A 22,369-nucleotide genomic window follows, 5' to 3' on the forward strand; every position below is an offset into this window, starting at 1 on the left:
TATACTTAGCAAGCGTTGATTGTAGTAGCTGTTTCTTGGAAATCAGGATTTAAATAAGTTAAAGTGCTTGGTCTTATTCCTGTGGAAATAATTGCAGCAAGAAATGACAATGTTAAAATGTGACTGCCGATGAGGAGTTGACCTGAATAAATCGGCATCGATAACTTCAAATATGTGATGTTCTTCGAATTTGTCTATGAAAAAGAAATCAGATTTTAATTCTATTCGGATAAGAGGTTCGTGTTGGCTTGACACAATATTCTCGCATTGATCCAAGTTCAAAGTAAATACGCTCGTGTAGAAAGCCATAGAAACCATTTGGGAGGGCCAAACACGGTTAGGAAAGATAAAAGTTTATAGGTATGTGCTATGCGAAAACATTTTTGTCGATACCGTTTAATTTTATGAGCCGGCGAATAGATATTCTCCCGATTTTTCTTTTACTCCCACTTTTCCCTTTTCTCGAAGGTCGAGCCGAAAATGTGCGATAAAACCTGTTCCCATGGAAACAGCAATTTCCCTGGATCGCCGTGAATCGAAACGATATACCGAGTTCTTTTACATTGAATTGAAATATGAAGTATGCAATAATGTATGGTAACTGATTCAAATCAGATTAATTATTTGTGAAGTGTATGACAAATCCATTAAAGTTATTGATAGTAGATAATTGGTAGGTACATAGAAAAAGTCAACTATGCCCGAAAATGAAAATTTTCAGGAAAATGGAAACGAAATTTATAACGACAGGGAGCGCATGCATTTACAACTTTTTCAGCAAATTTTTTGTTTTCAAATAGTCCAATATCCACTTTTGTTTAATGGCGTCAAATATACAGCTAAAAACATATTGAAGTGATAATCCCGATTTTATCAATTTTGGCCAATTGGTTTTTCCCCCTACCCTTCAATTTATATTATTAATGTCAATAACAATGATAATCGACCTATTCGAAACTGAGACTTGAGTTAGACTGACTTTTTTTCTATCTGGAAATCTGAGAAAGAAGATGCTCTTTGCGTTCAAATGTTTACTTGACCGTGGGAGTAAAAAGTATTTACATGTTCGATTAGAAATGATACTATGAATAGTATATATTATGCAACAAGTGCGGTATACGGCATTTGACTTACATTTTCGCAAACCAACACGAAGGCGGTAGAAAAAAGTGTTTGTGTTTAGGATATTAAATTATATTTATGTCTACTCCACATAAGATTTGTTTGATAAACAAAATATATCAAATGAGGAATATACTTACGAGCTCATTAAGCGATTAAATGATCCATTCTCAAACTCATAATACCGAAGTTTAGATAATAATGGAGACGGTGGTCAATCGCATCCAATGTCTGATTTTACAGTCACAACTCCTAGAGTCTCCATTTTTAAATGGAAATTTAATAGACTGTAACCTTGCATACTCAGTATTCTTCAATGATTCTCTTCGTTATCTTCCTTTGCGACGTCTTAGTGGACTAGCTGGTTCTTTTTTACGCATCATCACATTCCGATTCTCCAAAACAGCATGAAGGGAACTACTCAGACTTGTACCATTACTTCCTAGATAGCTTGCATGCTTCGATTGAGTAACGCTGTTAGTCTTCGGTTGACGATTAGAGCAAGCAGTTGTGGATGGAAGCTATAGTACTTGTTTCGTCAAAATTTCCTGCAATCAACCACATTTTTGGTTGAATATCAGCTATTGTTCTTTGAGAATCGAGAAAGTATTGTTAATGTTATGAAATACTTGATTTGCAACAGACAATTTATACAAGTTTAACAAATAAATTATATAAAAGCTACGATTCAAATCTTCCATATGCTAAATTGTATCCGGAGATGCGTATTGCAAAGGCGTCTTTTGTTGATAAACATTAAAGAGTGTGGTAACATCAACAAATGAATAATAATTTACTGAACTCTATTGCACTCTGACATTGATAATTGTTGTTTTTACGAAGCGCCATTACATGCGCTATTGCGGAGCTATTTTTAGCCGATAATTTTTATGCCGAGGATATTTGCCGGGTTTTAATTTATAAGCGAAACGAGATCGATATTTGACGGAGGTAGCGATTTAAGCGACAGGTTTTGATTCGACTTGATAATGTCGCAACTATGCGAGCGTCTTTCTTTGTTTTAATCGCCATTCTCTTGTTGTTACAGAAGAAGAAGCATATCACTGCATGGCTAGCTTAGTTTCGTCGAAGGACAAAACTTTCATCACGCAGACGAAATTATTGTACGAAGTGACGTGGAAAACTGTAATGCAAATTTGCAGAAAGCACGTGGTAAGTATTGGCCCTCTGCTACGGTCACTACATGCGATAATTCATATTTTTCATAATTGTCTTGCCCGATGGATCTATCTGAAACAAATTGCCACTTTAGAATTTCTAATTGAACGCCGTGTATATTATTTAAAAAATATGTGTTTTTTCTTAGACTAAACATGCATGAATGTGACATCATCTCAGGTGTGTCAGAAACTTAATTGGTTAGTGTGCTTTTTTTATGGATGTTTTAATGTTTTTAAGACGCTGGTATTTAAAACCCCGTTGGAGAAAGTTTTAGAGGGACATAGAAATATTGTAGGTCAGTATTGATCTGTTCGAATGTGTAAAAATTTAATTAATTTAAATAAAAATTTGGTGAAAATTCAGCGAATAGTTTGTTTGAATACTTTCTTAAAAACTGCGGGAAGTTCATAGATATTGATCAAATTTCCTAAGAATTTTGTGTAGAACTTGGCTACCCTGTATATTTTACGGCAAAGTTGTAATATAACTTTTTGAAGGGGCCGGCATGTAATAACCCATGTGCCGGGTTTGAATACATTTTAATAAGCCGTAGTTATTGAATTAAATGTGATAGCAAAATTGCAAAAGGTCAATAGAACAAACAGCATAGAATATTTTCCGTGACGCCATTTCCAAAACTGTTAGATAAAGGTTGGTTTACAAGACATGCACATTTGGTTTCATACATTCAACGTATGTTGATCAAACTCTACTCGCTTCTTAAGATCTCCTTGGAATGCGTTCTTGGGATGTATTTCATCAAAACGACGGCTTAAGCAACAAGGAAGCTTCAAAGGACGACTATAAATCTAACCATCAAATCTTTTATTATAGATCACACTTTTCAAGTGACCCCGGCGAGAGGTCAGTTGACCTGGGTGGCCAAAGTATTCGACACCTTGGGCCGATAACATTCCCGTTAAAAATATTTCCCAAATAGTCTCTAACCGTACGGGCGGGACAACCATCCCATCTGGTACCAGATTTCCTGATCTTCCCTAGCAACTTCTAGTGCGGGTTCAATTTGATTTTGTCCAAACAGGTTAATGGTGTGATAATGGGCTAATAATATTATGTCCGCAAATTGTCATCATAACATTTATTTTTTGAGGATATTTTCTTCGAATATGAGCAAAACTGTATTCATTGTCTAGGCTCCAATACCGACGGTTTTGAACATGTGGTGCGTCGTTAAGTATGAATGTACAAGTAAGCAATGAAACAATTTTTTTTTTAAACCCTTTCCCGTATTTCAAAACAAAATGCTACTCTTCTTTCTTCGTCGCCTTCCCGGAGCTCTTGGTGCTTTTCGAATGTATAGGAAAAATATTTGTGTTTTTTCAATGTGCGCTACATTGTAGTTTGCAGCTTGTCCAAGAATCCTCGTACTTACTTGCCATTTTCTTTTTCTTCACATACAGTGAAATGTTTAAATCCCCATTGTCCTTTTTTTCTGCTCTATTGTCGACATTTGCAGTTATTTATTACGGTGCATTTGGACTAGAATTGGGTTTAATTGTTGAAATTTATGGTATAGTTTTAGCGGGAAAATAAACTGGAAATATTTCAGATACTGCTATGAGAGGGATTACTGCATAATACCACGTAATTATGGTTACTTTTCCTTTAATAACACTGGTCTGCAAAAAAAATTTTTTTTGCAGACCTTCTTGTTTTCATGCATGAATTCATCTTATTTTATGCTCTAAACACGGAATTTGATATACAAATAAGTACCACACGTATCAAAAAACGATATTATTAAAGTATAAATTATTATAAGGAAATTGAAAGATGTGGCGGCTTGAGTTTTACAGTAAAAATATGGCTTATAAGCTGTTTTAACCAGATCGATCATGACATGTCGATGTGTTTTTAGTATGTATGCCCCACAAATGTAACAAGAACAATCTGAGGAATTTTTACAAGTCCGTGGCATTTTGTAACCTAAAATCACATAAAATTAATTTTAAAACAACTTTCAAACTTCTATTTTATATTTATTGGCTCTACTTAAAAAAAAAAATACTCAAACTACACATCAAATACTTAAATCCAATGTAGAGAACATGAACTTGATGCAAAACTTACCAAAATATTTGATATAAAAGAAACAATTAAACGACAAGTTTTCACTGAACTGTTGTAGTGTCACAATGAATACTGCGCATGCGTGTATTTACTACCATAAAAATCACCTTCGGCACTTCCCTCCTTTCTCTTACAACTCTCTGAAACTCATTTTGCATGTATATTTACTTTTTGTAACGTTCACCAATGAAAAAATTGGTGAAAAAATGGTGAATCTAGACTTGATAAAAAAAATCGGGCAACGGGGATAGATTCAAAACGTTCGAATCATTATATTTATTATAAAAAAATTTAAAGGAGGATTTCATTTCCAACCAGTGTTTTTATATTATGTATATATTTAGCATTAATTAAAGCGCGTTTAATAACGCATGACAATCACAAATGAAAATATTGTTATTGTCACTAATTTTCATCATGACTGGCTTCCTCAAAAGGTTATATTACAACTATGGTGTATAATGTACAGGGCAGTCAATATATGAGCAGCTAAAAATTTATATGAGATTTCCTATCTTCCGTTCGGCAATGGATCACCCGGTATATATTAATATATTATATTATTATCAATATGTATAGATTTATAAAAAAGAAAGGCAGTTTGAGAATTGAATAAACGAGATTTACTATATGGGTTGCATTAGGAACGGTGTCTATATACAATTTAATGGGGTTAGAAACCTGGTAAATACAATTTAAATTTGAAGGTTATTTTAAATATGTCATGCGGAGAGAACGACACTGGGGTTGTGAATAGGACAGGAAAGCAGGAAAAGAAATTCTACTTTGTGGGACACTTTGGCATTCACATTCTGGCGATTTCTTCGTATATGTTTTGCGACATTCAAAACTCCCCACCTTTAATTGTAAAAAATGGACGTAAGAAGGATAAATTGCGTTATTACAAATTAAGCTTTTTATGAATAAATCTGTATAACGAGACGTTTTACCCAAGATAAGACTAATTGAATTTTGCATACATATCTAGCCGATGCCGTTTACGACAACATAAATTATATGATTACTAAATAGGCGTGTAATTTACCAAATTGCCCGCGGCGACATAAGTCATCCCAATTAATGGATATTCCGGCCCACAAAAATGGCAACGATCTAGTAGAAATGGAAAAAAAAACGCCATAAATAAAATTAAGAATCAAGCGTTTAACATATATTTATATTACGGTTAGTGCGATTACTCGTCCCGATGCGTTTATCCAATTAAGCATTCATTGCAAGTGGGCATTTAATATATATGTCATTCTGCGAGGCGGAAAAAATAACGCTCCACAAATTGGATGATAAAGCCAGTGGCATAGTCTAAAATGTCAAATAATAGAGATAAGTAGATATAGAGATGTGATATTAGTGAGCTATAATTTTTGGCCGCGTTGTTTATAGCTCCAGCATTTTGAATTTTCTAAAACATCAGTTTAGATCTAACCAATATTACAATGCGAATGAAAGAGTTTTGCTCCAGCCTTATCTTGAAATATGATGTAGAATCTGGCTGCCTCACTATTCACAATTTATATGGATCAAATATAATATTCACTGACTGCACATACTTGTTTCGAAAAATCGAATTTTTCGAAAGTATCTACGTTCGTATAAAAATTTTATATCTCGGTAACGGTAGGTCCTATGGGATCGCCATTTGTACCGTCGAAAAAAAATTTTTTTTTTGTCTATCCGTTCTCCGTTCTCTGTTCTCGTCTTTTGGTTTTTCCTGAATAATTTTCGAACCGTTGGAGTTACAAAATTTAAATTTGCCTTCTTTTTAACCCTCCATACATAAACATAAACTTGTAGGAAATGGCTTCGATCCGACGCCGGCATCCATATTTTATTCGCGATTTTCGACTGTTTTTTCAACATTGCTATGAAACACGATAAGTGTCCGAAATTCGAAGTAATCAACTTCATATTTGGCACATATATGCAGCTTTGCCCCGTGATGGAACCTATTGAAAATGGGGGGGGGGGGGGGGCAGGGGGTCGGGGATTATTTAAAAAAAAAAAAAAATCGCTTGTGCAAGGGGTCTACAAAAAAGATCATTTTTCAAAAACCGTTTCGAAGACCGAAAAAATTCTTGAACCAGAAGACAGAGGATACCGCTCCATAAACTTTTATTCTTGACAATTTTTCAAACATATACAGGGTACGCCGCAAATTATTGAAAATTGGCAATAATTTAAAATCAGTGTTTTAGATGTCAGTTTCTTTTTTGTATTTATGGTTTTTAAGTATTGTACAGGGTGTTCGCGATATTCCGTGCAATATTAAAAAACGTGATAATGATGCAGCCACCGAATTCAGATTTGGGAGGGAAGTAGAAGTCCGGACCAGCAATTTATACTCTTTAAATTGGGAGCAATAAAATAACGCGAAGTAGTTTTTTAATTTTTTTTTTTGTTATTTAGCCTTCCAGTGAAAAATCTTTTCCTCCAGTTTAGTTATGGACGAAAGACCCTGAAAATTGTTCTTTTAGGGAATAAATTATTAACCGTAAATCAAAATTCGTACAAAAAAAAGCTAATCCGTTCAAACAGTGTTATAGGCCGTATCAAGGGCAACAATTTTTGTATTTACGATTTTCGACTGACGCTGCTCGAGATATTTGAAAAAAATCCATTTGAAAATCGCAATATTTCAATCTAGACGCGATGACATCATTTACTATTAAGGTGTACTGCATGATTTCAGAAAAGAGGTGTTTTCTCGATAACTATTTTTTCCTATTGAAAAAATTCGTACTTCAGGAATCGTGGGAGATCTGGGGCTATAACTTTTACTTGCGGCATTTTTTGGATTATGTACAGGGTGTGTCTGTTATTTGTAAAAGAAACACTTAAAATTAATTGGGAATCGCTATAATTTGTAAAAAATTTTGAATTTACCAAAGTTTGCCGTAACTTTGAGAAGTTCGCCGAGATGTAGAAAACACTTTATCCAGGGTGCATGCACAATAAAATTACATTGATTTTGCAAAAGTTTCATAGTGGTCTACGACAAGAAACCTCTAATACAAAGCTGCTTCGCGCTACGCGCTACGAACTTGCCCTGCCCTGCTACGATTTTTTGAAAGCAATCTTGTTTTAAATGTTAAGAAAAAAATTTAGATGACAAAATGAATAGTAATATTTTACCAAAAATAGAACAGATCACCTTAATTCCAAACTAATATTCGACATGCATATTAATTCAGTTTGCTTAGATGTTGTTTCCTTAAAACACTTTAAATTGTCAAGTATTCAATTAAATGTCCCTTTGGTTAGGCGCATATTAACCGAAATATTTCATGTCCCATTTAGAAGAACTAATTCTGCGCCAAGTAGTTCACTCTGTAGAATAGTGAAAATTGAAAATGTGATTCATTAGACAATACTGTAATACAATAATGTTATACAATACCTTCCTAATGATTTGTAGACATAGTTTAAACTCTTCTTTATTTTCATTCGTGATTAAGTTAAGGACGAGTACTGCGAATGCTGTACAAACGTTTCTTATATTGTCATGTAAAATTTGTATTTTTAGGTATCGATGTTAGAAGAATAGGTTTAAGATTTTGTACTGCGATGTGAACCTTTGATCGTTCATACCGATTAATTTTGCTAACTTAAATCGAATACCTTACATATCCGTTCATTTTTATAGTTACCCATTTTTAATAACATCTTGTTCACTATACCTCTTACTTAATTGGAGCTTAAATGATCACAATTAGTGTAATATTTTTCTTAATTTGCCCTGCCCCAGAAACGAGTCAAAACACTTCGAAAGTTTTATGAGTGTGTTTGCTACAAAAATGTGTCTTTTCTTTTTTTAACAGTTTTATATTTCTGGTCGCAACCGGTAAACAACCCAGTCAAAGTCAACATCTTTGAAGAAATTCGTCTAAATTTTTGGTGGCAAATTGCCCTCAAATTAGGGTTGTGAAAAATTTTTGACACTGCAAAACTTAATTAATAAAAATTCTATTAAACTTGAGGGGCGTTGTAGTTGGAATTAATGATATTCATGATAATGATGATGATTGATTTAAAATTATGCTACCAAAAGATAGCTTTCTTAGAACAACGGCGTTGTAAAGGCATATGACCTTAATATTTTTAAAATCAGAACATTCTGTGAAAACATAACCTAAGAGCCTGGACTACGTCAGTGTAAAAAAATTGAGGTTGAGAAAGAGAGAGAATTTTTTTTTCGGCTTTTTCGTCACTTTGGTATGGTTTAGATAAGTTAATAATTTTAATTGAAATGTAGTGGTCGTTATAACATCCTGTAGCATTATCGGACCTGCACGTATAAATTCCAAATTCTCAATGCATTGCCAGTATTTTGTAATTTGTCTCGTATTCTGTTTACGCGAAAATATTTAAATGAAATAAATAAAATCGAACCAAGGCAACTTCGGTTAAACAGAACAAAACCAAGGCAAGTGGGTATTTAAGTTTGTATGAAATGCGGCGAGCGTTTATCAAATACTTGTTGCAGTTTCGAATATTAATCAAAAATTTGACGCAGTTGCACTTGCAAGTTATTCTTTGACGTTATTTCAAATGATTTGGGGGCAGTAATCGTGTGCCATTAAGTAGTTGTAGTAAGGCAGACCTGTAAATGAAGAAGAGAATTTTTAGAGTTCGCCCTAGGAAAGTCACGACTTCAGTTAAGCCGGAATTTTATTATCCACCTTAGAGCACGATCGTTCCCGGTAATTTGCAAAAACAATTAAGGGAAAATGAATTTGAATTAATAGCTATAAAAATAACAACAAAAATTAACCAAAACTAACTTTCTATGAATACGGCACAAGAAATAAATCTGACAAGAAATATCCCACATTTGCGGGATGAAAAATATAAATACACTATTAATGTTTTTAAAATATATATATTCTATTGATGATTTTTTATAGTTTTGTGAAAATGTACTTTAACATGTCTGTATGTATTTGAAATACGCAGATGATACGATACTCCTAGCATCCAGTCATCTTGAAAAGAGTAGGGGAAAAAAGTGCTCCTCTTGACTTGAATATGAAGAAGATGAAAGTTCTAGTAATCAGTAAAAAATCAAGTGGATCGAAAAAAATATGTTGTCTGTGTTCCAATAGAAAATGCTATGCTGCTTAATCCCTATTTGTCGATTTGGAAAATGATTATTATTATTATTATTATAGATTCGGCCAGGTTTCTTTCATTTTTTTAAAGTTGTTTGGTTGAAAAATATATATTAGAATAAAATCGTCTTTGTTAAATTTTCTTTTTTCTTCTTTTTCTTATGGGCGTCATATTGAATTTCTACATTTTCAAAATCCTCTTGAAAAATGCTTTTCAAGAACACTGTATTTTGGGTAAATCTAAATTCACGGCTCTTTGTATGGGATCACCGCAAAAAATCAAGTACACAGTAGGTTCTTTGGAAACGTTGGAGAATTAAGAGAAGCTGTTAACAGTATTCACTCCGGAACTGTGAAGCAGTGTCGTGAAGACGTATATTATGCGTGTAACAAAACGGCGGATTATGTGAACACTTACTGAATTTTATTGGATAATTCTGTGTAATTTCTTCGTTTTTTTGTGCTTTATTTTTGTTTTCTTTTTTTCGGATTTATCTCGAAAAGCTTTTTTAAAAAGGATTTTGAAAATGAAAGAAATTCAATATTGTGCCCATAAAAAAAAGATTGACTTAGGCCGTACGCAACATAGTAGGCCTAATTTTTTTAATGCCATTTTTAGAAGCACTTTTTACCCATATGAAAAATTTGAACATTTCGGCTCCTATAATAGTGAAAAAATTGTGGTTTTTCGAAAATAGTAATTTTCTTCTATTTAAGCGACTCCGTCTTTCTTACAATATACCCTTTACACTTTTTTTTTACATTAATCCCAAAATATTTTTAAATAAGAAATTTTTATTTTATAGCAGGAATTCTTAAATGCATTTTAAGCCTTGAAAAAATCTGGCAAATGACGCAGATTTGCACAAATGCAGGTTTAATTTCCAGTCGGGTAATGAAAAAACGTACGATTCAGCAATTATAAATTGTAATTAGCATTTCGCAATGTTATTATTGCTTTCATTATTTTTGACACTCCGATGGAAAACCGGTCGTTTGATTTCTTTCGAATAAATCTTTCCACTATCGAATCCACCACTTCAAGGAGACCCTTTGCGATTTTTGTCGCGGCCGCTGTCCCATTTTATCGAGTTTATAAAGTTTAATGAATTATCTGACAGGTGCAATTTGTTAAATAATACGGCGGCGATCGATTAGGTAAGGAGATTGTAAATGAGTGGAATTACGTTATTGACCGGTAAGTTCAGTGATGTTGGAGTCACACAGCACAAGTATAATCATGAAAAATTAATAAAATAATACGAATTCCAACAAGAAATAAATAAATTTCGATAATCTCCTCTGCATTTTGACGAATAACTTGACTGATTATAAGATAAAAAAATAATTTCCGTTTTTTTTTTTTACTTGTTACTTATTCTACTTTTCTATGGTATTTTGCAGGATTTTTGTGTTTTCCTTTAAATTTTTTTAAAGCACAATCTTCTGTTGAAGTGCTACACTTGCTTTAAATAAATTATTGATTTTGACATTTGATTTTTCTTGACAAAACATTTAGGTAAACTTTACCTCTGGGATCTTCAAAAAATTCTTATCAAAATACATTTAAATCGTCACAGCCTACTTCAAAAAATCGTTGTGTTGCAAATATAAATTCATTAGCTCGGATCAACAGTTTTATAAGTTATACTTTTTTTTTTTAATAAATGGTCGAAAAGGGATTTGTTTACTGCGACACAAAAATGTTATGATTGTTTTTATTTATTATTAAGCTCAGTATAGAAAAAGGGAAAGTTATTTCATTATCAACGTTTCAATTAAAATAAGTATGGTCAAAGCTTAATAGTTTTAGCCAAGCAATCTGCGGTTTAACTGTTTATCATATCAACATGTCACCTGTTTTTAATTAATGTCACTAGACCATTACGAATTCCAGAATTTTCTAATTTCAGTTTATTCATCGCCTTAGTATATTGGACGAAACCGATGGTTTTATTATTTTATATTTTTACGATGAATAATGGGTTTTCCTCACGTAACTTTTCGTGCGCTTACATGGCGATAGGATCTGCAAAGTCTATTTACTAAACACCGTTTTTGAATTGTATTCGAAGCCTAAAACTGGTTCGAATGATATATTCGCGTGACATGTTCACATGCAAGTCTCGTAAATAAGGTACCTATCGATTTTTCACAGTGGCTATCAAGGGTTTGCTCGGTTCCTAAACGCTGATTTTTGGAGTAGGAGTTTTTGTTTAGGGAATATTTATCATCGAAGATCAATCTCAAATCCAAATGTTTATATCAAGCGTTACAACTTGATGCGGCTTCTCATAGCAAATTCAAAGTGGACAGAGAATAACTTTAGAGTTTGGAGGGCATAAAACTTGTGTTAAGACAGACTATTCTCTCTCGGATGCCCATTATTTCAAAGCACTCCGCCGGCACAACTTTTTTTTTTTAAATAGCCAGACACAAATCGCTTTGTTTTAGATAAAAACCAACGTTCCTTTGATGTTCCAGCAGCAAACCGTAAAACCGTAGCCACATAATAGCTCATAAAATTTCATTGCAACTAAATATGTTGAATGCTCAAAATATAATGTGTCGACTCTACTTAATTTGTGCAGTAAAATGACAACAAACCAGGCGTTAAATTTAGCCGAATTATATTGCTACACAATATGGTATCATGTCGTTGTAGCAGCACTAGTATGGTATATTAAACATGCTTAGTTTTCGAGACACAGGCTGTTGGATTTATAAAATAATTATCAATTTTTATTTATATTTTAGAGAACTCTACTAACTTTATTTTTTGGCGAAGCCAATATGCATAATGAATTAATATCAGTCATATTCATACCTGTAGACTTATTTATTTACTTTTTGTTCTTACATGTATTGTTGCACTTTTTCCTCCAATTGTTTTTGCCTATATTTGAGCGTGGCATTAAAATTGGCGTTCTGATGTAATTACCGGGTATTTAATTGTATCGCCATCTAACAAAATTGTTTCAGATGTGCATAGACGGGGCTGATATACCAAGTGACTGGAAAGGCTCTTATATCACAACTATTTTTAAGAAAGGAAGTAGGGACAGTTGCTCAAACTATAGAGGACTAGCAGTAACGAGCACACTAAGTAGAGTATATGGTAAAATATTGAAAAAGAAAATTGAAGCTGAATATAAGGAGATAGAAATAGAGGAACAAGCGGGATTTAGAGCTGGGAGATCAACAGTAGACCATTTGTATACAGTAACACAGGTTTTATAGAAAAAAACAGCCAAAGATCAGGAGGTACATCTCCTCTACATAGACTTTCAAAAGGCTTATGACAGCATACCTCTAGAGAAACTATGGGAGGCTTTAGAAAAAACGAACATTAATTCAAATGCGATAAAAGCGGTCAAAAATCTATATAAAGATATAACAGCTAAAGTCAAAATACAGGACACTTTTTCTGAGCCCATACCAATTACAAAGGGCCTCAAACAAGGATGCTGCCTGTCTCCTGTATTATTCAAAATATACCTACAACAAGCCTTACAAAAATGGATGAACAAATGCAGAGGAATGGGAATCCCACTATTAAATGAAACAACATTATATACCCTTTTCTTTGCGGATGATCAAATACTCTTAGCACAAGATCATGATGATCTAGAATATATGGCACGAAAGTTAGTAGAAGAGTATGGAAAATGGGGATTAGAAGTTAACATCACAAAGACTGAAAGTATGACTGTGGGAGGAACATCTGGAAATATAACATTGGAAGACGGAAGCCTAATAAAAGACTGCCAGGAGTATAAATATCTGGGACTAAAAATAACGCAGGACGGAAGACTAGATGAGGGAATAAAAGAAAGAATAATACAAGGAAGAAAAGCAATAGCCATGCTGAATGGGATCTTGTGGGACCAAAGTATATCCAAAACTAATAAAAAAACCATATATAATACAATAATAAAAAGTATCATCACATACGGAAGTGAGGTATGGCAGCTAAAGAACAAAACAGAAAATATGTTACTAGCAACCGAAATGGACTTCTGGAGGAGATCGGCTGGAAGATCAAAAAAAGAAAAATTAACAAATAAAAAGATAAGAGAGATCATGGGAATAAAACATACAATAGTAGACGACATAAAAACAAAACAACTTATATGGTTTGGACACGTACAGCGCATGCCCGAAAACCGAATCCCGAAACAAATACTATTGTGGCCACCGCAAGGGAAAAATAAAAGGGGAAGGCCTAGAAAAAGTTGGAAGGAGGGAATAGAAAAGGAACTAATAGAAAGAGAATTACCAGACCAGCTATGGTTAAATAGAGAAGAGTGGAGGTTAGGTGTCGGAAAACGGCGTAGAACGTTCTAGACCGACATATATATATATATATATATATATATATATATATATATATATATATATATATATATATATATATATATATATATATATATATATATATATATATATATATATATATATATATATATATATATATATTTAATTGTAACGACTTCGAATAGTACCGTGCGTTCAATTTATCATTTTAATTGGCTCAAACTTTTTGTTTTTAGAGATATCAAGGTAATCAAAATGTAGGGTTAGTAGCCAAGTTTTTTCCAAGTGACGTATAAAACAAAACACGATCATCATATTTTTTTAAATGGAACACCCTGTATATTATATTTGTGTTTAATATAATATCTTCTTCATATTATAATGATGTAACATACTTTATATTTTAGCCCACTGGTTTTTGATGGTCGAATTATTGTCTGAATCGTTATTGTAAAAATGGTTTTTGGCGATTTTAGTATCGGAGGAAGGAGTAATATGCTTCGAGTAAACTTTCTGAATAATAAAAGTGCAACCGTAGCTCGTCGTCAGTATATTAGATTTTATCCAGAGCGCCGAGCTCCTCCAGAACAGATATTTTCAAGGCTGACAAAGAAATTTGCAGAAAACGGTAACGTATTCAATGCTAAAAAGGTATACCGGAATCATAATGTTTTAAATGAAGAAAATAAGCCAAACATATTAGGATTCTATAAAGCACATACAGTTTCCTAGTTTCCTCCATTTCTAGAGTATATAAAGAGACAGGTATTTCTCGGGGATCAATCCACTTGTAAGAATATAAATATAATGCATTTAAATTTCTTACAACCCAAAAATTAAGTGCAGAACAATGTCAACGGAGGATGCAGTTTTGTTTGGATTTTTAAATAGACATAATAATAATAATAATAATAATAATAATATTTAAAAAAATATATATTGGTCACACATTCAAATACAGCAGTATTTAGAATAGTTAAAGAATTTTATATTTTAGTGTGTCTTGTCATCTTTGTTCTTTTGGTTCCACTTTAATTTGTAAATAATTATTGTTGTTGCAGTCAGTCACGGCATTCTGTGAAATTATATAAAAATTGCTTATTTTTGCCGATTTGTCAAAAACGAGTAGACTAAAATATAAAATGTGTTACATTGTAATCGGAATAACATATTCTGCTAAATTAAATTTAAAAAATTAAAATGATGTACTTGTTGCTTGGAAAAAAAACTTGGCCACTAACCGTTCATTTCGTTTTTTTCTTTACTTTGATATGTCTAAAAACAAAAAAGTTACAATTAAAATCACGATAAATTGAACGCACGGTATAAAGGCAAGTCTTTTCTGCATGTTATTATGTAATAACGTTTTCCAAATTTGAGTACTAGTTGATAATTAAATTCAGTTTAAGGTTGTTCACGATTTTGCTCCACGTGACTCGCAATTTTCAAATTTCACCGTTTGGGATCTATTTGGCCTTTATGTTATTATAGTTAAGATTTTTTCTTTTATTTTCAAACAATTTTATGTAAATTGGCCCTTTTGTAGTTACTGTTTTTGGTTCCATCCTTCAATATAGGTTTTATGCCTCTTAAACTTGTTTTTTCGCGTCTTTTGACAGTCCACTAACTCATTCACTTGTTTCAGAAAGGCGCAGCCGTGCACCTGCAACGACACTGCAACAACACCCGAGTGGAGCGTATCTACATGGACTGGATCTGGTGGATCTTCCAGGGGTTACCGTTTCAGCACTTGGTTCGGATCTTGGACTGCTTTTTTCACGAGGGGGTCAAGGTAATGATGTTCCATTTATTATTTCCTTTAAAAATAATTATGTTAGATAAATTAATAAACTAAACTTAGAACGGAATGCGCATTCTAGTCATATTTAACGAAGGTAATAAACACTCTTGTAAGAAAACTGAAAACCAAAATCAGAAAAACAAAGATAGTTTTGTTTTTCTTGTACCTTACGATACAAAACTTAAATACGTAATAAAATTTCCATTTGTTTTAATAGTTATATCTACTGTAAATACAGTGTGCCTTTCCTTTATTCTTTATTCACAACATCCTTCCTCTCTTGAAAGATTTCTTTGCTTCAATTTTTCTTTGCATTACGAGTTGCATACTTGAAACCTTTCGTGACGTGTTTCACATCCTATAGAAAGTCCTTGCTTGAAATTTTTAAGAAACTTTAAAAATTTGATCGGAGCTCATGGTCCAGTCTTCTATTACCTCTAGTAATAATTTTAGACGTCATCTGGCCTGTTTTTTGAATATTTTGAACAGAAACATTTTCATTGTCATTTCTGTTAGTAGGTTCAAAAAGAACTGTTCGGGCTCTTTCTTCAAACGGGCAGTTCGTGTTCTGTCATATTTCCTGGTCTGTCGCATTGTGGTTTATACATGATCAAAATCAGAACAAGGATTCTTGTTTAACCGTCTAACTCATATTCTGCCTAAAACTATGAATTATTTACTAGGAAATCTAATTTATTTTCCAGAAATTCTAACTTAATTCAGAAGTTTTCACTTATTTTGCAGAAATTCTAACTCATTTTCTAGAAATTTTCACATATTTTCCAATCTACCAAACCTTACCATCCAGGATGTCGTCTTAGTAAGCAAAGCACACAAAAAGAAAATGACTGCTGAATATTTATCGTCAGAGACTCCCTACGCACTGTGTGCTCCCTTAGGCCACATTTTTTACCTACTACTTGAAACGGGTGTTTATCCAGAATCTTGAAAAATCGCCAAAGTTCACCCTATTCTCAAAAAAGGTGATCCTTCCGCAGTTGAAAACTGCTGACCTATTTTGATATTACGCAATTTTTCGAAAATATTGCAGATTAAATTACATAAATGTTTGCTCAAATTCTGAATAAACTCTCTGCGCAATAACATGGTTTTTATGCGAAAATATCATGTATCACCAACTTATGTTCCTTGTCTTCTTATGTACGTGACTCTCTGAACAAGCAAAGTCAAGTTATATAAAGTGACTTCCACAAAGTGTTTGACCAAACTGATTGAAAAAGTTTCTAAAATTTGGTTAGTTTATGATCTTTGACCATCTGCGATGAGCTAGCCTATACAGATGACCTTAAAATTATATCTCTTCATCAAAACCGATACTGGTAAAAATAAATTGCATCTTAACATCAGCAAGTGTATAGTCTTTAATTACAGTATTGATGTTACTCTCCTGACTAGACTTGCCACAAAGGATCTGGGGATTTCATGCGGCCTCTTCAAGTATCCTCCTCAAAGTATCTAATGTTCAGGGAAAAGGGATCCTATCCGGCGAGGGGAGTTGATCTTGATCTACTGAGAAGATTCGCTGTACTGCCTCTGAGATTACGCAATCTGTTATCTCTCTAGTTCCCTACGGAATCGATTGTCCTTTTCTTCTGGTACCGCGACTAGAAGGAGGACATCAATCAACATTCTTACAGCAGTTGCCCAAATCCATTATCCATTTTCAAAATTTTATTTACAATACGTGTGTGAACTTCAAAAAATTTTTGAACAGCATCGAAAAGCCTTATCCTTTTCTTTTTTTCTCTTTTTTTTTGATTATATAATTATTTATATTCAATATGGGTCATGTTACCTGTTATTATGTTATTAGTGCTATTATTATTAAAAAAATTGAATTGGTAGTATATTTGTCAGACAAAAGCCTCTATTGTGGAACGCCCATTTATTTTATAAGTTGTCATCCATAACAAAATTATCTCCGCGGATATCGACGATGGATGAACTAATTGCCAATAACGGGCAACGTTATGGCGGTAATAATTTTTATTGCCAGAACAGTGAAACTGTTTATAGGAATCATATCGTCTATTGTTAGATTTTCTCAGATGATTAAAAATGCAGTTTTGGCAAGCGTCGCGGTAATTTCTGGCGGTAGCGGTATTTAAAGCCATCCCGTAATATAAAAAACGCGCATTTTCACCGTTACGACGTATTTATGGGTCCGCAACTCGCTGATGTTTACCAACGGGACTTGCTTCGAAGTTTTGCGATATGAGTAACGCGAAAATTTACGGTAGGAAGATTTTGTTTTGTTTTTTTTTTTTTTTTTGAAAAATTTCCTCTCGATCGTGTCGCGGCGCGATCGATCGAGTTCGACGTGCAATTTTCGATACGTCAAATATTTTTAGCAGTCGCTACTAAAATAGAATGAAGATGACGACGACGCCTGGGTTAAAATATTCGGGTAATATACGTCATTCTGTCGTATAATTTGCCTGTAGGTGTATTTTCAGAATAAACTCGATAATTAGTATTGACTTTCGGTCGATATTTTCGCATTTTGCAGTTTGCATTTTTAACCATTAGATCGTCTTATTTTGAAGATATCCGCGTACAAAGAAAAGTATAGTCCTATTATTTATTATATATTTTTTACTTTTCCATTGACAGAGACGAATTGACCAAGTTAAATAGACCCCCTGTTTTGGATATAGATTCTTCATAAAAAATGATGGCCACTTTCTGTATAATACCTGTCGTGGTTTGGGATATCTATCCTTCCTTCATAATTGTTAAAATATCCAATTATGATTCGGGTAACGACTGTTATAATTTCGCTAAAATAAATAATACAGACCTGTTCAGTATTAAATATATTTTCCTGCCCCCGTCTGTAAAATACCTCATTACCCACCGATCTAGCGTGCGGGAAGCGTCACTTTACCACGTCAGTCCAGCACGTCACGTCGTTTCCCACGAATCCGAGCTACTTCGGACATTTCCGAGATTGTACCGCACAGATTTGGGAGCAATCGGATGTTTTCGGAAATATTTCCCACGCTTTAAATTTTGACGTTTGTCAATTCTGAAGCTCATGTCAGTGAAACGTTCGGTAAACTTTTTGACTCACTCGTTTATTAAACACTCGCTCCGCTCGTGAGTCAAATGCCGTTTACCGCACTGTTGTCTTATCTAAGGTAAAATTAATATTAAGAAACTTCCTTTTCTTCAATTTTGCTCCTATCTCTTAAGTTTTTAGAGTAAGCAATCATTTCAATTACGCATGGCTCTTTAATTAACATAAGTACATTATTTTGATGATTTATTGAGAAACTCTGTAGATTTCAGCCAGTGAGCTAATTGAAAAGTTTAAATGAACAAAAAATAACGTACTAAAACCGTTTATTATTTAATACCCTATACTACTAATTAATAATAAAAAGAAATTGGCCCGGAAACGAAGCCACGTTCAATAAAATTTATACTACATTTTCGTCTTAAATTGAGGATTCGCCTCCTTCTTTTGTTGCAGAGAAAAACACCCCGTATAAATACAATTGTTTACTGTTCGACTTCGAATGTTACAGAGTAATATACAATCTCCTAAAACTGGATTATTACCCGTAATAAGTTCGCTTTTTACACCAATCTCTGTTGAGAGAAAAATTTTGCTTAACTAAAGCTTTTTACGACGTTCAACTAACGTACCAACCCTAAATAACCTGCCGAATAAGTATCAAAAACCAGTCTGACCAAATTTCGTTTATAATAAATCTTGTAGAAGGGATTCTAGAGTGTGCTTAATTTCAGAATGAGACAGCACGTGGCAATTCTATTGTTCGCTGCCGTTGATTTTTAATATTTTGTAATTGTTTTCTCTCATATCTCCAGGCAATTTGTACAAATGTGGCTCCAAAAAAACTTGCTGTAAAAGGGAAAGTGTTTCACTAAATATTAATTAAGCACCGTCACTGGCCCTCGCCGCAAGCCATCGAATGGCGTCGGTTTCGCAGGCGAGTGCAATCAGTCACGTGATAATGTCCCATCCTGAAATTACGTTCACTCTACTACTGAGTGGCGCACAGTGGATGGTCTATTAGAAGTCTGAGGTCAACGGATTTATTTTAAATTATACTATTGTTATTATATATAAAATATTTTCAAGTATGCAGTGTTGCCGCTTCTAAACAAACGTGGCATAGTTTAAATGCCCCCCCCCTTTCTAGAACCTTTCATTTTTAGATTCTCCTCAATAAGAAAAGTATATTTTGTTCATGTTTGTATAATATTTTCGAAATCAAAAACAATTTCTTATAATTTTTAGCCAATTTGGGCCCCTGAAGAAATCTTCAGTGCTTTTATTTAAAAAAAGCAGAACTTTTCCAGACAATTTCTGGAAGGCCTCAATCTTTCTTTCCTGGCATACCATTTTAGGTGAAACATACAGGGCGTTTCACAAATAAGATTTCGTCAAGAGTTCCAGAATCACGGTTTATTTTTTTTATCGCGCCGCCTGTATATTCAGTCAACATCTAATTTAAATTTTAATAAAGTATGGCTTTTTCAATTTTTCCGCAGTTCACAAAGAAAACTTTGGAGTTTGACTGTCTTCATTGATTGTTTATTGACGATAGTTGGAAAGGAAATAAAATTAAACAAAAATGAGGTTTTACCAATTTTATTTTGTCTATGTTGATATTATATAGGAATCATGAAAAATAATTTTTAGTTCGAAGAGGTATAGCGAAAGTCGAACAAAATGCGGTAATTTCTTTCCTAGATGTCGAAAATGGAAGAATATACGGGTTGTGCTGTTTAAAACCTGAATAAACCTTGTTTTCAGGATTCTCTTGCAAAATCTTATTTTGGAAAAACCTTGTATTTACCGTCTAAAATGAAATGCCAGTAAGGAATGCCTGAGCCATCCCAGGGACTGTCTGGAAAAGGTCGACTTTGTGTTTAATTAATTAATATTTCTTTAAAAGCTTAATTGCTCAAAAATCAAGGAAATCAACAAAATCCACTTTATTTCTTGCGTAGAATTTAAAAATGAAACTATATATAGTCGGGCCGTTTAAACTAATCAAGATGTTGCCACGTTTATTTGAAGAGCAACACTGCATACTTGAAAATATTATTGGAGAGGTAGAACTTTTAGAAATTCGATTTCATTTCATGTAGAGACGGATTTACTTTAAACTGGCGTTCTATATCGAATTTTGAAAGGGTGATTGAGCACATTCCAGTCTCTTAAGATACAGTAATGCCTATGTTAATGTCAATCTAAGATAGTACTTAAATGCCCAAATTTTAAGTGGAACTCCTTAGATTTACAAATAATAAAATACAATACAAGTTGTACTGGTTGATAATACTACTATACTAATATACTAATATGTATCCAAATTCGTAGGCTGGACGCGGTCAGCCATTACTAGGAAAATCTAGATATTGTTATTTGGTCGCCTGACCTTTTGTTGCATTAATCTGTATCTAATGAACCTTGCTTGCCACACGCGCTAACTGATCGCGATCTTGGTGGATAAGCTTGTTGTTTCGAGCAGCTGCTGCCCGACATATACGATTATATTAATTTAATCGAGATCAGAAATCGATCTGGTTGCCAAACGAAATCATCGGACGAGTCGGGATTGAGCTATGACATCCGCGTGCCGGTTCCGAAAAAATATAAACACCTAGTTTATTTTTCGACGAGCCGTGTTTATTTTTGGATTTTATTTTAAGGATTGCGAAGCGCTATTAATTTGTTTGGATATCCCTCCATTCGTAATTAAATTAAAACTGGGCATTTACATTAGTGTTTAACATATTTAGGAGTTAGAAAACATATTGGAAGTTCTGTGCCATTAAGTAATTTTATTGATAATATAATCAGAGCATGTAACAGAGGGGTCGTGATCCGAGCTTCCAACTAATTTCTCGCCATATTTTTCTCTTCTCTGTAGATGGCCGAAATATCTCCGAATTCGACGCTTGTACTATTTTAGGGAACCTTTGGTGTTTGGTGTTTAATTTCCATCCAGGGTATTCGCAGAACCGTTCTCCAGTACCAGAGTTCGAATGCGTCATGCTTATAAGCCAACTAAAAAGTTCCTAACCAATTGCTTTCATTTCTGGATTCAATTTTGAGTCTATACGTTTGAAATTCTGAACTTTCTCCAATACTGTAAAGTACACGCATTTGCCTATGACATGCAGTGAGTTACATATTCTAGGTGACTTTTGGAGTAGTCGCGATCCCAGGTTAAACCCTTCTAAATCATGCTTAATGATTTTTGTAAGTAAGAGCAAACTTACCACTTTAATGGATAAGTTTAACCAAATAGCTATAGCTCCTTTGCTAAAAATTCATACTCCGCAGGTGGCATTGATATTTTCGTAGACAGGGAAATGATTTTCCGCGCATGCCTCTACATTTCAGCTACTAAAAAGCTCTTTTCTTTCTGAACTGCGATTTCCACACACTTCACTGGTTGTATCAGAACATTTAACGAGATTTCGGGATCTGTCAGCGGCTATATTGGTTGTTGAATACTCTATGGGTTTAACATCAACAATTTTGTGCCCGAAGAAAATAATCAGAGAGTGATATTGGATACTCATCTTCGGTTTAAGGGACGTTACGGTACTCACCAAAAACGGTCTACAATAACAGATATATGCAAGAGATTGAGAAGAAATTTATGCGACTCACTTGTTCTGTCTAAACTTTGTTGTGTCGAAAGATAATAATAATAATAAGGGT

The 22,369-nt window shown here is 33.6% G+C and overlaps 1 protein-coding gene across 8 annotated transcripts in view; it reads left to right on the forward strand.

Annotated features, from left to right (window-relative positions):
* LOC132697187 (GTPase-activating protein skywalker) overlaps positions 1-22,369 on the forward strand; it is an 80,734-nt gene that overhangs the window by 27,947 nt on the left and 30,418 nt on the right. For all 8 annotated transcript variants that reach the window (XM_060662484.1, XM_060662485.1, XM_060662488.1 and 5 more), the window contains 2 exons: positions 2,171-2,295; positions 15,484-15,630. In XM_060662484.1, the coding sequence (XP_060518467.1) occupies positions 2,171-2,295; positions 15,484-15,630 (272 nt within the window). The remainder of the gene's footprint in view (positions 1-2,170; positions 2,296-15,483; positions 15,631-22,369) is intronic.

This window comes from Cylas formicarius, unplaced genomic scaffold (genome assembly GCF_029955315.1).
Source record: "Cylas formicarius isolate icCylForm1 unplaced genomic scaffold, icCylForm1.1 PGA_scaffold_1__22_contigs__length_36826433, whole genome shotgun sequence".
Lineage (NCBI taxonomy): Eukaryota > Metazoa > Arthropoda > Insecta > Coleoptera > Brentidae > Cylas > Cylas formicarius.